The 14,648-nt window shown below is 30.2% G+C and overlaps 1 protein-coding gene and 1 long non-coding RNA gene across 2 annotated transcripts; one reads left to right on the forward strand and one right to left on the reverse strand.

Annotated features, from left to right (window-relative positions):
• Positions 1-333: 333 nt before the first annotated feature.
• Positions 334-8,796, forward strand: LOC110848887 (tyrosine-protein phosphatase 10D). Its single transcript, XM_022096229.2, has 6 exons — positions 334-1,852; positions 4,388-4,609; positions 5,145-5,424; positions 5,496-5,596; positions 6,842-7,149; positions 8,269-8,796. Exons 1-6 carry the CDS (start codon positions 1,598-1,600, stop codon positions 8,606-8,608), a joined length of 1,506 nt encoding a protein of 501 aa, XP_021951921.1. The 5' UTR covers positions 334-1,597; the 3' UTR covers positions 8,609-8,796.
• Positions 8,797-12,574: 3,778 nt separating this feature from the next.
• LOC118435333 lies at positions 12,575-14,574 on the reverse strand. Its single transcript, XR_004834714.1, has 2 exons — positions 13,467-14,574; positions 12,575-13,133 (listed from the first exon to the last, which is right to left on the reverse strand). It is a non-coding gene; the product is annotated as an uncharacterized LOC118435333 (long non-coding RNA).
• Between the last annotated feature and the right edge of the window lie 74 nt (positions 14,575-14,648).

Here is a 14,648-nt window from a genome sequence, read left to right on the forward strand (position 1 = left end):
AAGATCCATATTTATGCGCAGTTAGTGAATAAATGTGCAAAAATACGTAATACGGATATCACATTAATCTCCTATTAAACAGTTTATGTTCTACCACCATTAATTAATTCCTAGTGGGAGAATATCTGTATTTAATAATAGTGCAAATTTAATTGCAATGTGTGCAAATTAAGGTATCTAAATAAGTTGAGGTAGGAAGGATCTCGAATTCGCGATACAGCTACCTTTTCATACATTTGACCCTGGATTATATAGCATGCATTTTTGCGAAATGTCCTTTAATCAATATCATGAAGGTGGTGGTGCTGATGATGTCATCCAAATTCGCGAATTATTGCCAATTTTCCACTGTCACCTTACACCAATAATTATACAGGTGTATGTATAAGTTAGTCGTGAACTTGTCCATGCAAACTAGAGACCAAACAAGTTTTGCTATTCTGCACACAATTCGCGAAATCTGGTGGAAGATAGAGTTGTTTTATTGGATTGGATTTGGATAAAATTCCAGTTTTGCACTTTCTCAGAAAAAAATTCCCCACTATTTAATTTATCAAATGGTCAATTTAATGGTTGATTTAAACTTCAAACTTGTATGTCAATGTCAAAACTCGTCAGAATTTAGTTGGTTCTTCGTGGTCACGGATTCGTCACGTCACGACGATTTACATATTTGGACGTTTTCATTTCCAGACAAAATTATGTAATTAATTAGAGTTGAGTGCGAACTGGAATCTTAAAAAAAGAAGAAACTTGCGACTTTGTTGCAAATTTCATGCAAATTTTGTGCAAATTTGTTTTTCGCAAGTGTCAAAATCATGTCACGATTGGAACTTTTTCCAACTAATTCGTCTCTGAGAAGAGTGCAGAAACGTTTAGAGGAGAGATTTTGGTTGGAAATTATTTGAAATTAAGGCGTGAAAAAATAAATAAAATTTCAGGAAATTAATTTCAAAATTTATGAAGTACCTACAAAGTTAGAAGTTAGGGTCAAAAGGAAGATTTCTTGAAAATTTACATACTAACGGAAAATTCCGTATTAGTGGCAATTTGTCACCGTATGCAAATTAGTTGTGTGACAGAGTCATAAATATTTAAAAATGGGACTAAAACAACAACAAATAAAAGAAAGTGCAAATTACTTGTGTTAGTGAACTTTTTTGCAAAACAAGAAACTCGTGTATTCTGCAAATTTGCAAAGAGCTTTGTGTCGACAAATCTAGGTACAAATAATAATTGCAACAAAAATCACATTATTTTGCCAATTCGTAACTAATCGGGATAAGTGAATTTTAAACCTAAAAAGTGTAACTAACATTAAATAAAATCAGTGTCGTACATATTTTAATTTATAAATAGTTTCAAAAAATCAAATAAAATTCAGAAAACTTCAAAATCAAAAATAATTTATTTTGCAAAAATATACAATTCTACAATTTGCGTATGTAAAGTTATTTCCAATTGTTTTAAAGATTTTATTATCTAAAAGTGCAAGCAGTACAAATTAAAAATACGATTAGTGATTAACAATTAATTAATCACTAATTAACTAATAATTTATAAGTAAATAAGACTTTAATTAAACGGTACAAACAAAATGGATGCGGTGATAACAGTGACATCGACGAGATATGAGGGCACGCAGCAGTCACAAAATTACGCCAGATCACTGCTCCTTGAGAAAAAGTCTTGTTCAAGAAAATGCAGGAAATTGGGTGGTTATCAACACTTACAAATATTTGGGATAAGGCCAGCCTCAACTTTTCTTTTCCTGATCCTGACAATTTTAGCAATTAGTGCTGCATTTAATATCGGACCAGTATCAGCAGCAGCAGCGTCTAAGGAACGTGATGTAAGATTAAATTATTGCAAAATTGCAAATTTTATGTTTTTGAAAAAAATAAGTTTGTGATTTTTTAATTTTTGTCCAAAAAATTTTACATACTTTTTCAAGATGATTTTCAAATTTTAAGGTATAATTACTCCAAGTAATTTTAAATTGCTTGAAAATTGGGCATGTCCTGCTAAAAATATTTACCTAACTGTGATTTTCATCCGAAATTTTTTTATACCAAGCTTTTTATAGTTTTTTATTTATTTTATGAATTTTTTTAAAACTTTGGAATAAATAAGCCACCCTTACTGATTTTACACAGTTTAAAGTATGATCAAGCTAATTTTTCAGATTCATTCTTTCTTCCCGTTGAAATTAATTTTTGTTTTGTGAATTAATTAATTGAATTAGACTGCTACCAATTGCTCATCATATTACTTTTGTCGAAGTGATTTGAAAATTCTGAATTGTTTTTTTGAATTTTGAAAGATGTAATCAATTATTTTGGCGAAGTACAAAATATGTATGATCCATTTCTGTCAAAATTTCAAAATTCATAAATAACGAACACGAAAACTTAACCCGACACAATTGTAATTTAATCAAATCACGCAAGAATTACTTTACCATCATAAATTTTATTCGACTTTAATTCCGAATTAAGAAAAAAAGATAAAGCAACGTTTTCGTACTTTTCAAAATTTGATTTTTAAAATTTAAACGCCAATAATAAATATTTGCTTTGTTATCAAAGTGAAAAATTTTGAAAGATTTTAAATACAATTATTAGAGTTAAATTAAAATTTAAGAACATCTGTTAACTAACATAAAAATTTCATATTTAAAACAACCCTGGGCAATTAATTAAGCAGTAATGCAAAATCTAGAAACTTACGTGGGAAATTTACAATTATTTACAGTCTGAGAAAATTCATGGCATCTTTCTCCCACAAAATATCGAAGTGACGTCTTCCTAAACATTTGTAATTTAGTCAAATTATGCAATAATTAATATTTCGTGATAAATTTTATCGATTAAATTGCACATCAAGTAAGAATAAAGGGCAAAACTTTATTAAATTGGGTTTTCCTCCTCCAACGCCAATAATGAATTTTCGCAGTCCTATCAAAATCAAACGTGCTATGAGATACAAAAAACTCTAGATATTGCAAAATGATTGTGTAAGTCCGCTAATTAACGTTAAAATTGCATAATTGCATATCTAAAATTAACCTGGACAATTAATTAAACAATGAATTAGTGCATGCCCCAGAATTTGCAATATTTTAAATTAATTAGTACAATTTTTACGTACTTTTAGAGTCTGAGGAAATTCATGCATCTTTCTCCTACAAGATATCGACTTCCAAAACATTTGTAATTTAATCAAGTTACGCAGAATTAATCTATCAGCATAAATTTTAAATTACAAATTAAATAAAAGAAAGAAAAAGCAACATTTAATTATTTTCGAAAAATTTGGGTTTTCAACCTTAAACGCCAATAATGAATATTTGCTGTGCTAAGCGACCATTAAATATTTTAAGATACCCATGGGTCCAAGTACAGTTAATTAAGGTTAAAATTGTGTAATCTGGGCACGTGGCCAAATTAGAAAAAAAATTCCAGGCACATCCAAAAAATTTGTAATATTGTAAATTAACCAGCACCATTTTTTACTTATAAATACGTCCTTGAAATTACATTTATATAATTAATCTAGACAATTATTTAATTAAACGATAAATTAGTGCAAAAAGCCGAAAATTTGCAATATTATAAGCTGATTAAAATATTTAACCATTTTTTGCATACTTAAAGTGTTGACTGACATCCTTCTCCTACAAGGTGTCGAAGTGACGTCTTCCTAAATATTTATCATTTAATCAAATTACGCAAAAATTAACATGAACATAACTTTTATTCTACGTATTTAAAGCACGAATTAAGTAAAACAAAGTCAGTATTTCAGAATTTTTGAAATTTGTAATTTCAACCTTAAACGCCAATAAAGAATTTTTACTGTGGTAAAAGAAAGAACGAAGCAGAAGATTTTACCAAACCGTATAATTGACACGACCCAATTGTTTGTGGGCTTTTAGTATTTAATATTTATGTACATACGTATGCTAATTAAGGTCAAAATTATTATTAAGCTGGACACTTAAATAATTAATAAATAAACAATAATTAATAAATAAACAATAATTAATAAATAAACAATAATTAATAAATAAACAATAATTAATAAATAAACAATAATTAATAAATAAACAATAATTAATAAATAAACAGTAATTAAACAAAAAATAAACAATAAATTTAAATTTAACAAGAAATTTAAAAGAAATTCCAGGCACATGCATAAAATTTGCAATACTATAAACTATGTAATCAGCACCATTTTTAATTAATCCGTTAATTAAGGTTAAAATTGCATTTCTATAATTAATCTAGAAAATTAATTAAGCAATAACTTAGTGCAAAATCCAGGTACGCAGAGAATTTGCAATATTGCAAAATTAATCTGTACCATTTTCGTATATTTACAGTCTGAGGAAATTCATGACATCCTTCTCCCCCAAGATATCGAAGAAGTGACGTCTTCATACCAGTTTTCGTCGGAAAGGTCGCTTCTCTTAGAAGCGGAAGGACACAAGTACGAAGACGATGACGACGACAAAATTCCACCCCCGCAAAACTTGCGGGTGAAAATTAGCGATGATTCTTCCACCCCGGTGGCAGCGTTTATTTGGGAGACGCCACAATTCACGGTATGCTAGCATTTTTTACAGTGTTTCGGATTCAAGTAAATAACCATTTGCAAGAAATAACTGGGAGAAAATGGTTTCTTGCAGCTAAAAACTTTTACCTGCAGCAAATGCAAGACGCAAGAAACCACCCTCCACCGCTATAAATATTTTATACGACGTGTGGCTAGAAGGTCCATGTTTCTTGCACTTTCTTGCACCTCGCATTTCTTGCGTTTCTGGATTTGCATTGCAAGAAATATAGTAAACCCGCAAGAAATGAAACACTGCTTGTAAAAAATAACCGCGAGAAATTGGTTTCTTGCATCAATTTTTACCTGCAACAAATGCAAGGCGCAGGAAATAAGATGGCGCCTGTTTTTTGCACTTTTTTACAGTTTATTGCAAATTGAATTTCTTGCACTTTCTTGCAGTTCCTTGCACCTCTCATTTCTTGCATTGCTTGCTTCCCAGTGCAAAAAATGTATGTAGCAAAACTGATAATTTTTCCAACGAAACCGGAAGTGGAACTTTAAAAAATTGCTCCTCATAATTTCAGCCCGTGTCGAAACGAAGGTCGCAAAAACTGACCGGATTTAAGGTCACTATAACGTCCCACCTACTCCCCAGCGAGGAGGCGTCATCCCCTTTGCGACACGTGCTCCACGCCGGGGAAGACGTGGACGTCCACTCAGACTCATTTTTGGTCGACGTGGACCAAACGACTTTCACCACGGATAAAGTTTATCGGCTCGAAAAAGGGAGAAGTTACGAGGTTGAGATTCAGACGGAATTTCATACCAGGCTGAGTGACCCGATTAGCGCGAATTTTACGATAAGTGAGTGCAGAAAAAATTTGCAAATTTGCGAAATAAATATGAAATAAATATAAATATGAAATGTTTTTCAGGGCCGAATCCACCGGATCGATTTGTCGTGTGGTATCGAAATGAGACGTGTTTCCTAGTTTTGTGGCAACCACCGACGGACGGAGTTTTCCAGCGGTATAAGGTAAGGGAAGTAATATTTATTTTGGAAAATTTTGGAAAATTTTTGAATAGATCAAAATTTCGAGAAATACGTAAAAACAAAATTATGTAGATTTTAAAAACTCGAGACTGTCAAAATATGTACGTTGCACTTAAAACTGATCAAATAGGATTGAGTCTTCCTGAATCTATGTTTCGAAATACTCCTGAATTTGAGTGAAAATTTCAAGTAGCATAATTTTGAAATTTCTGTAAAAAAAAATTAGGAATTAAATTTTTTTATTGAAAAATTTTGTTAAAAACGGAATCCGAGCCTGAAAATTCATTCATCTTGAATTCGTTTCTTATGAAAACTTATGAAAACTTATGAAAACCCAATTTTCATATTTCACCTGAGCTGACAGCTAATTTTTTCATATCCCACAGCTATTTTTAATTATCTTAACTTGCAAGAAAATTTTGGAGAATTTGAACGTCGTTAAGAAATTTTTATATAAAATTTAACGTGGAATAGTATTGGACAGATAAGCTAGCATCAGTAATTTATGGACCATAAATAAGCAACTTGTTAATTGTTGTAAATTAACGTTTTAATTGTGAGTCACAATTTGTGACTGTTAATTTGTATAATTTTGAAATGTGCGTAAAAAAAACTCAGAGTTGGAAACTGCTCACATTTTCTGAAAATTTTGAATTTCCTCAATTTCCATATTTCAAATAGAATAAATAATTTAGAATGTTTAAAACATTTGGAAATCAATATGTAAAAGAACTCTTCAGTTGGCCTTCAAAATCCATTGTTTGATTACGTAAAATTCATGCTTTGAAAATTTTTAATTTTTTTACTGTAAAAATCTGGGAAACTTTTACCTCAAAATTTTACAAATTTAAATATTTCCAGGCGAAACTTTCTCCCTCGAAATCATCAAAATATGTTTCACTTAAAACTGATAACATTTTCTGTAGATTTTAAATTTACTGTATTTATGTGAAAATTTCAAGTTGCATAATTTTGAAATTTCCTTAAAAAAAAGTTTGATGTAACTCAGAAACTCGAAACCTTTAAAATATCTATATTTTACTTGAAACTGACCAAATTTTCTGAAGATTTTCAGAAATCCGTAAAAAAGACTTCAAAATCTATAGTAAAATTTTACTATAGATTTTACGTAAAATTCATCACTGTCTAAAAATTTTGAATTTTTCTCAATGTCTAAAAATTTCTAAAACTTTTATCTCAAAATTTTTCAAATTTCTATATTTCCAGGCGAAACTTTCTCCCCCGCAGTCGCCCATTTCGACCTTGTACGTGACCCGGTGGGAGTACCAGTTTGGCGGCGTGCGTCCCGGTTTCTTTGCCCTCACGCCGGGTAAATCGTACAATATTTCGGTGTCGACGATTTCCGATGATCCCGTCGCTGGGACGGAAGTCGAATCCATCGCAGTGTTCAAGGAGTACAGGACGATGCCACTTCCGGTCAAAAATGTCACCATTTCACTCGTCTCGTTCGGAGTGGGGGGAGGAACTGGGCAGAAAGTTTTGGTCGAGTGGGATCCTCCGTCAAGTTTAGATGGGTATGCAAATTTTTCAAAATTTCAAAATATTTTTTTTTATTTCTAGGTTTTTCGACAGGTTTTGTAAATATTTCGCCGAAATATTTACAAAACCATTTTTGAAAATAGCCCGAAATAATTTCGGGCTATTTTCAAAAATGCGCAAATTTTGTTAAATTATATTTCTATATAGCCAGGTTTTCCGAAATAATTTTTTTTTCAATATTTTAGACAATTTTTCAAAAATGCGTAAATTTTGTTAAATTAAAAAAGGCATTATTTCTAGCCAGGTTTTCCGAAATATTTTGCCAACAAGTATTTCAAGCTATTTTTCAAAAAGGCGTAAATTTTGTTAATACGCCAGCAATTTAGAAATAAGTTATAAATTTTGTCAATTTTTCAAAAACTGCGTAAATTTTATCAGTATGCGGCCTATTTTTTCAAAATGCATAAATTTTGTCAATATTACTGCTGTTTTTTGACTAATGATTTTTGACTGACGCTTTTTGACTGACGATTTTTGACTGACGATTTTTGACTGACGATTTTTGACTGACGATTTTTGACTGACGATTTTTGACTGACGATTTTTGACTGACGATTTTTGACTGACGATTTTTGACTGACGATTTTTGACTGACGATTTTTGACTGACGATTTTTGACTGACGATTTTTGACTGACGATTTTTGACTGACGATTTTTGACTGACGATTTTTGACTGACGATTTTTGACTGACGATTTTTGACTGACGATTTTTGACTGACGATTTTTGACTGACGATTTTTGACTGACGATTTTTGACTGACGATTTTTGACTGACGATTTTTGACTGACGATTTTTGACTGACGATTTTTGACTGACGATTTTTGACTGACGATTTTTGACTGACGATTTTTGACTGGCGATTTTTGAAAATTCGATTTTTTTGTAATACAAAAAAGTCGAAGATTTATTTATGTATAATTTATATTTAAAATTATTCATGAAGATCGAAAGCTGGCAAAGCGAAAAATGAATTTGTAAAGATATTTCAGCTATTTGGAAAATTAAGTCGTCGAAAAAATTAAAAATCATTATTTTTCGAAATTTGTCACAAATTTCAAAACTATAACCAATCATTGAAATTTTGTACACAGTGAGCACGACGGTTTTAACGTGTACATCCAAAAGGAGAACTCGTGGGGGAAGCCGGTTCAGAAATTCGTGCCGAGAAGCAAGCCCCCCCGAACGCACCTCGACAACACGGGCCTCCTTCTGGGGGAAGAGTACTCCGTCGTGGTCAAAACAGTGTCCGGAAAAGTCTCCTCACTTCCGGTTTCGGCCAGATTTACGTATTTTATTCCGCCGCAAAAAAATGATGACGACGACACAAATATCGATGAAACGAAAGAAGAACAATTAACCTTGGGAGGACAAAGAGAGGAAGAAATTGGTCCAATTTTAGACGACGAACCGGTCATGATTCTGGAAAAGTGATGCCAAAATTTCGAAAATTTTGTAGCTGCAAAATTCTAAATTAAGCAAATTTGAAAATGTGAACTTTAGTGGAAAGCAATTCCATTATATGTCTCCAAATTTGGCGTAATTATTGTAATTTTAGGTAAACTGCTTTGTTAATTGTGCAAAATAATTAAGTAATATGTAGATGCATAACTTTGTGAAAATGTACAAATTATTGTAATAAATAAAATCAAGTTTAAAAAAGTTACAATTTTTGGAATGTGAAATTTTTTTATATGAAAACCTAGATTTTCAAATAATTTCATAATTGATGATAAAAAATACTGCGTCGTGGTGAAAACCGTGTTCGGAAAAGTGTCCTCACTTCCGGTTTCGGCCAGATTTACGTATTTTATTCCGCCGCAAAAAAGTGATGACGACGACACAAATGACGACACGAAAGAAGAACAATTAACCTTGGGAGGACAAAGAGAGGAAGAAATTGGTCCAATTTTAGACGACGAACCTGTCATGATTTTGGAAAAGTGATTTCAAAATTTGCAGGTTTTTTTAGTTTCTAAATTCTAAACTCTGTAAATATGAATTTTATTAGAACTCAATTCCATTATATTCCTTCAAATTTTGCGTAATTACAATAATTTTAGGTAAACTGTTCTGTTAATTGTGCAAAATAATTAAGCAATACATACATACATAAACTTTGTGAAAATGATGTACAAATTATTGTTAAAATAAAATAAAGTTAAACCTAACTTGTACTGGTTGAATATCAAAAAAAAATTTTATTTCGAAATTGAAAACCAAGATTTCAAAATAATTTGATAATTGATGATAAAGAATGCTCCATTGTGGTTAAAACCCTGTCGGAAAAAGTGCCTCACTTCCGGTTTCGGCTAGATTTAGATATGTACTTTATCTCCCCGCAAAAAAATGACGGTGACGTCAACGCGAAGGAATTATTGGTCCAGTTTTAGACGACGAACCTGTCATGATTTTGGAAAAGCGATTTGAAAATTTCGAAATTTTTAAACTTCTAAATTCTTAAATTATGCCACATATGAAAAACGGATCATACTGATGGATCTATGAATTTTAGAGGAAATCAATTATTACATTTTTCCAAATTCGGCGTAATTGTTATGCGAAAATGTACAAATTACGATTAAATTATTGTAAAATTACGAATGTTTTGTAAAGGTTGCAAATTTATCCGAAAATTTTTTAAATATAAAATTCATAATTTATTTAAAAATGACAAAGTTGGCCACGTTAGTGATTTTGCAAAATTAAAATGTTATTAAAGCATATTTAGATCTAGAAGAGCCGACGAATCATTGATTTTTTATTGTTTAGTTAGTTGGATTAAACTGTAATCATTTTTTCATCAAATTTTTTTATGTAGAAGTTATTTTAAAATTCTGAACTGGTTTTTTGAATTCTGGAAGTTTAATAGTTGTAATAGGTAAAATATTTTTATTCAGGTGTGGTTTACAGTCAAGAACGAGACGAAAGATTAAATTATTGCAAAATTGTGCAATAATTTAACTAGGGTATGCTACCCCGGGTTTTTGGGGTATTGGGGTTTTGATGGGTTTTGGGGTAGCAAATTAGAGCAATACCCACGGGTAGTCGGGGTAGTCGGGGTTTTCAAATTTTACAAAATATGATAACAGGGCTTTACTAGCAATTCAACAAATTAATTACCTATTAAAATATAATTAATAAGCAGTTTTGTTACGAAATTACTGAAAAACTGATTTTTTCATTAATTTCTGAAGTTAATACATGAGACACTGACTCAGTTTGCCCCAAAACCCCGACTACCTCGACCACCCCGACTACCCCGACTACCCCGACTACCCCTACTACCCCGACTACCCCGACCCAGGTAAAACCCCGGGGTATGGGTTTTCAATAGCAAAACCCCGGGTTTTCCTTACCCTGAATTTAACATTATTTGCCAAAAAAATAGGATTGCAAATTGATCCGAGTTTATTTTTGTACCAAACATACAGCTAAAAAAAATATGATTTTAATTTTTTTGCATAGTTTGCCACCTTTAGTGATTTTACAACATTGAAAGTACTAATATGCCAATTTCTAAGATAAATAAATGTGTAATTAGGGACCTGATTTATTATTATTGTTTAATTAATTGGATTAAACTATCATCATTTTCATTGTTTTGTAGAAGCGATTTTAAAATTCTGAACTGGTTTTTTGAATTATGGAAGTTCAATTTGTAATTAGTAAAATATTTTGTATTTAAGCGTGATCTACAGTAAAGAATACGACGAAAGATTACATTATTGTGAAATTGTGGTAAACGTTTTGCTAATAATAAAATTTAGAATTTTTTAATCCAAAAATCCAAAATCTTTTTGAAGTTTTTTAAAAAATATGATTTACATTTTTTTCGCATAGTTAGCCACCTTGAGTGATTTTACAACATTAAAAGTATCATTATACCAATTGCTAAGATAACAAATAGGGTGGTTTAAATGTCAGGTTACAATGGAAAATTTTTCAATGGGAAAAATTCGCAAATCTCCATTAGTTACCGAAATTTTGCCTTTGAAATTCAATATTTTAAGAATTTTGTCATCAGTGTTCCATAAGTTTTGATAAAAATTAATAAAAATCTCAATCCCAAATCCGTAACTAATGGAAATTTACGAATTTTTCTCATTGAAAAATTTTCCATTGTAACCTGACATTTAAACCACCCTGAATATAAGTTTCCAGAACTAATTTATTTATTTTTTTAATTAATTGGATTAATCTATCAAAAAATCGCCGTGAGCAGTAAAAAAGTTATTACACAAATGTGTGTACTTCGCCGTTAAGAGGTTAACCTCTTAGAAGTGACTTTAAAATTCTGAACTGGTTTTCGAATTCCGAAAATCTAACTAGTTTTAATCCTTTATTTGTTGTATTACTTTATTTTGATTTAGCACAAAATATGACGCTTAACTTGATTTCTGCTAACAAAATTCATAAATTATGAGGGAAGAAGAAAACCTCAACATAAGAAATTGTATTAAATAGGGCAAGAATTAATTTAAGCATTTAGCATCACAAAATGTATTCGATTAAATTGCAAATTTCATAAGCAAAAAAAAATAGGAAACTGTTTTTTAAAATTTGCCTAATTTTTCAACGTTAAACGCCTATAATGAATATTTGCATTGATATTTATTAAAAGTACTTTAAGATATAATGAATGTATGGTAGTCCGTTAATTAGTGTTAAAATTGCACATCTATAATCAATCTGGGCAATTAATTAAACAATAAGTTAGTGCAAAACCAAGAAATGCCGAAAATTTGCAATATTGCCAATTAATCGGTACCACTTTTACACATATACAGTCAGAAGAAGTTTATGACATCCTTCTCGCACAAGATATCAAAATAAAGTTCTCCTAAACGTTTGCTACTTAATCAAATTACACAAAATTAATATAGCAGCATAAATTTCATTAGATTATATAAATTTCAAAAAAGAAAATAAAAAAGAAAATTATTTTTCAAAATTAGCCCAATTTTTCAACGTTAAATAAATGTTATAATGAATATTTGCAGCGGTATTGATTTAAAACGTATTTTAAAATACCGTAAATTCGTGGTGTAGTTGAATTGTTTGTGCTAAACTTTTGAAAAAAGTTTTTTTCTTCAAATTTTATGAATTATAAAAACAATCATTTTTGTATAAGTAAGCCACTCGTAGTGATTTTGCAAAATTTAATAACATTTTCTGCAGATTTTGAATTTTTTAAATTTGAGTGAACATTTTAAGTAGCATAATTTCGAAAGTTTACAACTCAAATGAAAACCAAGATTTCAAAATAATTTGATAATTCATGCCAAAAAAAAAGTTGATCACACTTTCATTTTTTACTCATAATTTTCTCTTTTTATTTATTTCTTAATTAATTAAATTTTTCTCTCTTAATTAATTAATTACCACATTGTTTTTTACACTGTATAGATTTTTTAAAGATTTACATACAATATAATAATTTCAGTCTCTCCTTCTGCTTTAAAACTTTAGCCCCGAAAAAGTTTTAAAAGTGCATGTTTTTTCAGTGTCGGTGTGTGTAATAAGCTTTGTAAATATTCTTTTTTTTTGCAAATTTTGACCCTCAACTGACATCCATAAATCGATTAATTAATGTTTAATTAATTAAAATCTACTTAATTAACTAAACGAGAGAAATTTTTATCAACGGCTAAAAAGTGACTTCTTTTTCCTAGTGGAATACAATACATAAAATTCGAAATTCATGATTTTCACACAATATCAATCAATCAACCTTCTTAACTTGATAAGCTTTTAACTTATCGTGAAGATTATCTTCTACAATTACGAATTCCGTGCTTATCCACCAGTTCAATACTGCTATTCATTTACAACTAAATATATTAATTACATCACAAAAAAATTCTTCCCAAAATTCGTTTACAACAATTATGGAAGAAAAATCACAAATTTTTCAAACTTTCCGAAATTATCTGATCAAAAATTAGTTGTCATTCAACTAAAAAAATCATAATCGGCGTCATCACAAGACTCGATGACTCATCGTCAAAATCAGCACATTTCTCAATTCTGGAAATTTATTTTAAAATTCTGAAAGACAAATTTGTAGAGCATAAATCGTTCCCAATTATTCAAAAATATACACTCCAGACTTTGACACTTTTTGAAGGAGGAGATCTCAAGTTTAAGAAACCTTCCGAAAAATTGGAACTCGTCGAAACTGGCTCAAAAAACTCAACGCCATTCCATTAATCAACTCACTGACTACAAGTTTGTCTTTCAGAAATTTAAAATAAGTTTCCAGAGCTAGAAGAAATTGTTAAAAATGTACTGATTTTGACGATGATTCATCTTTTCCCCAAAAATGTGGAAATTTTCAATTCAATTCGATGTTTCAAATTATTTTCGAAATTATTCCCCTCTGGCCTGGCCCAAGTCAAGTATTTTTTTTTAATATTTACGAATGATTGTGCATTTGTTAAATTTTGTTTTACATTTTTTTATACTCTGTCTTGTTTTCTCTCACGCATAAAAATATTAATTGTATAATTTTGTGGGTAATTAATTAGTTATTTTAAGGTTTTTTATAAAGGTACCACGGATAGGATTTAATTTGGACATAAAGATCCTGATATTTCTGCAGGTTGTTAGTTAATTAGTTAGTTAATTAACTACTCGTAAAATTTTGGAGGCAATTTTGTTCCTAAATTTTCCCGTTGTTAGTAAGTAATTAATAATTAGTACATAATTAATTACTAATTAAAATGACAAGAATCTATGTAAATCTAAATCTAATCATCATCATCACAGAACTTAAAATATCAAATTCTTATCTTTCTTCTGAGGTATTCGATAAGCCTGAGTTTCAAGAATTATTAAGTAACCAATTTAATTAATTAATTGGTATATGCTATTTAATTAATCAATTAATTAATTACTATTAAATTCTTCCCCTTATCATGAATACCTCTTAAAATTTAGTTTGCTACAAAAGTCTAGAAAATTTTACTTTTTGAAAATCTACCCAATTTCTAAAAATTGGTTGGTGAGACAAAATTTTTCTAAATTTTGGTGATGCGATCGGCGTGCGTGTGGCTGGCACGTTGCTAAATCATCTCGATTTTACTGTAATAATACTCCTAAAAATTTCTAGGATTTTTGATAACGATTAACTATTTACTAATTTACATAATTAGCTAAGCTATCTAACTAACTTTTGTTACGATGACATGATTTTCTTAAAATGGTTATAAAATGATGATGTTCTTCTTCTTCTTTCTTTTATAACAAGGATTCGAAAATCCACGAGAAATACTAAATTGCCAAAATTAATGCTTCAGCTAATTATTAACAATGGAGGTCTCCCAGTGGGTGCTCTCCGATTTTGGGCAAATTAGTGTCAATCGATGACAAATTTAATTAGGATAAAATTTGCGAAATACACGATCTCCCAATGGGCATGTTTGGCCGAGATATTTGCATTCAAAGAGGAGAAAACGCGTCTTAAAATCGA

This window comes from Folsomia candida, unplaced genomic scaffold, assembly GCF_002217175.1.
Source record: "Folsomia candida strain VU population unplaced genomic scaffold, ASM221717v1 Fcan01_Sc004, whole genome shotgun sequence".
NCBI classification, from domain to species: Eukaryota; Metazoa; Arthropoda; class Collembola; order Entomobryomorpha; family Isotomidae; genus Folsomia; species Folsomia candida.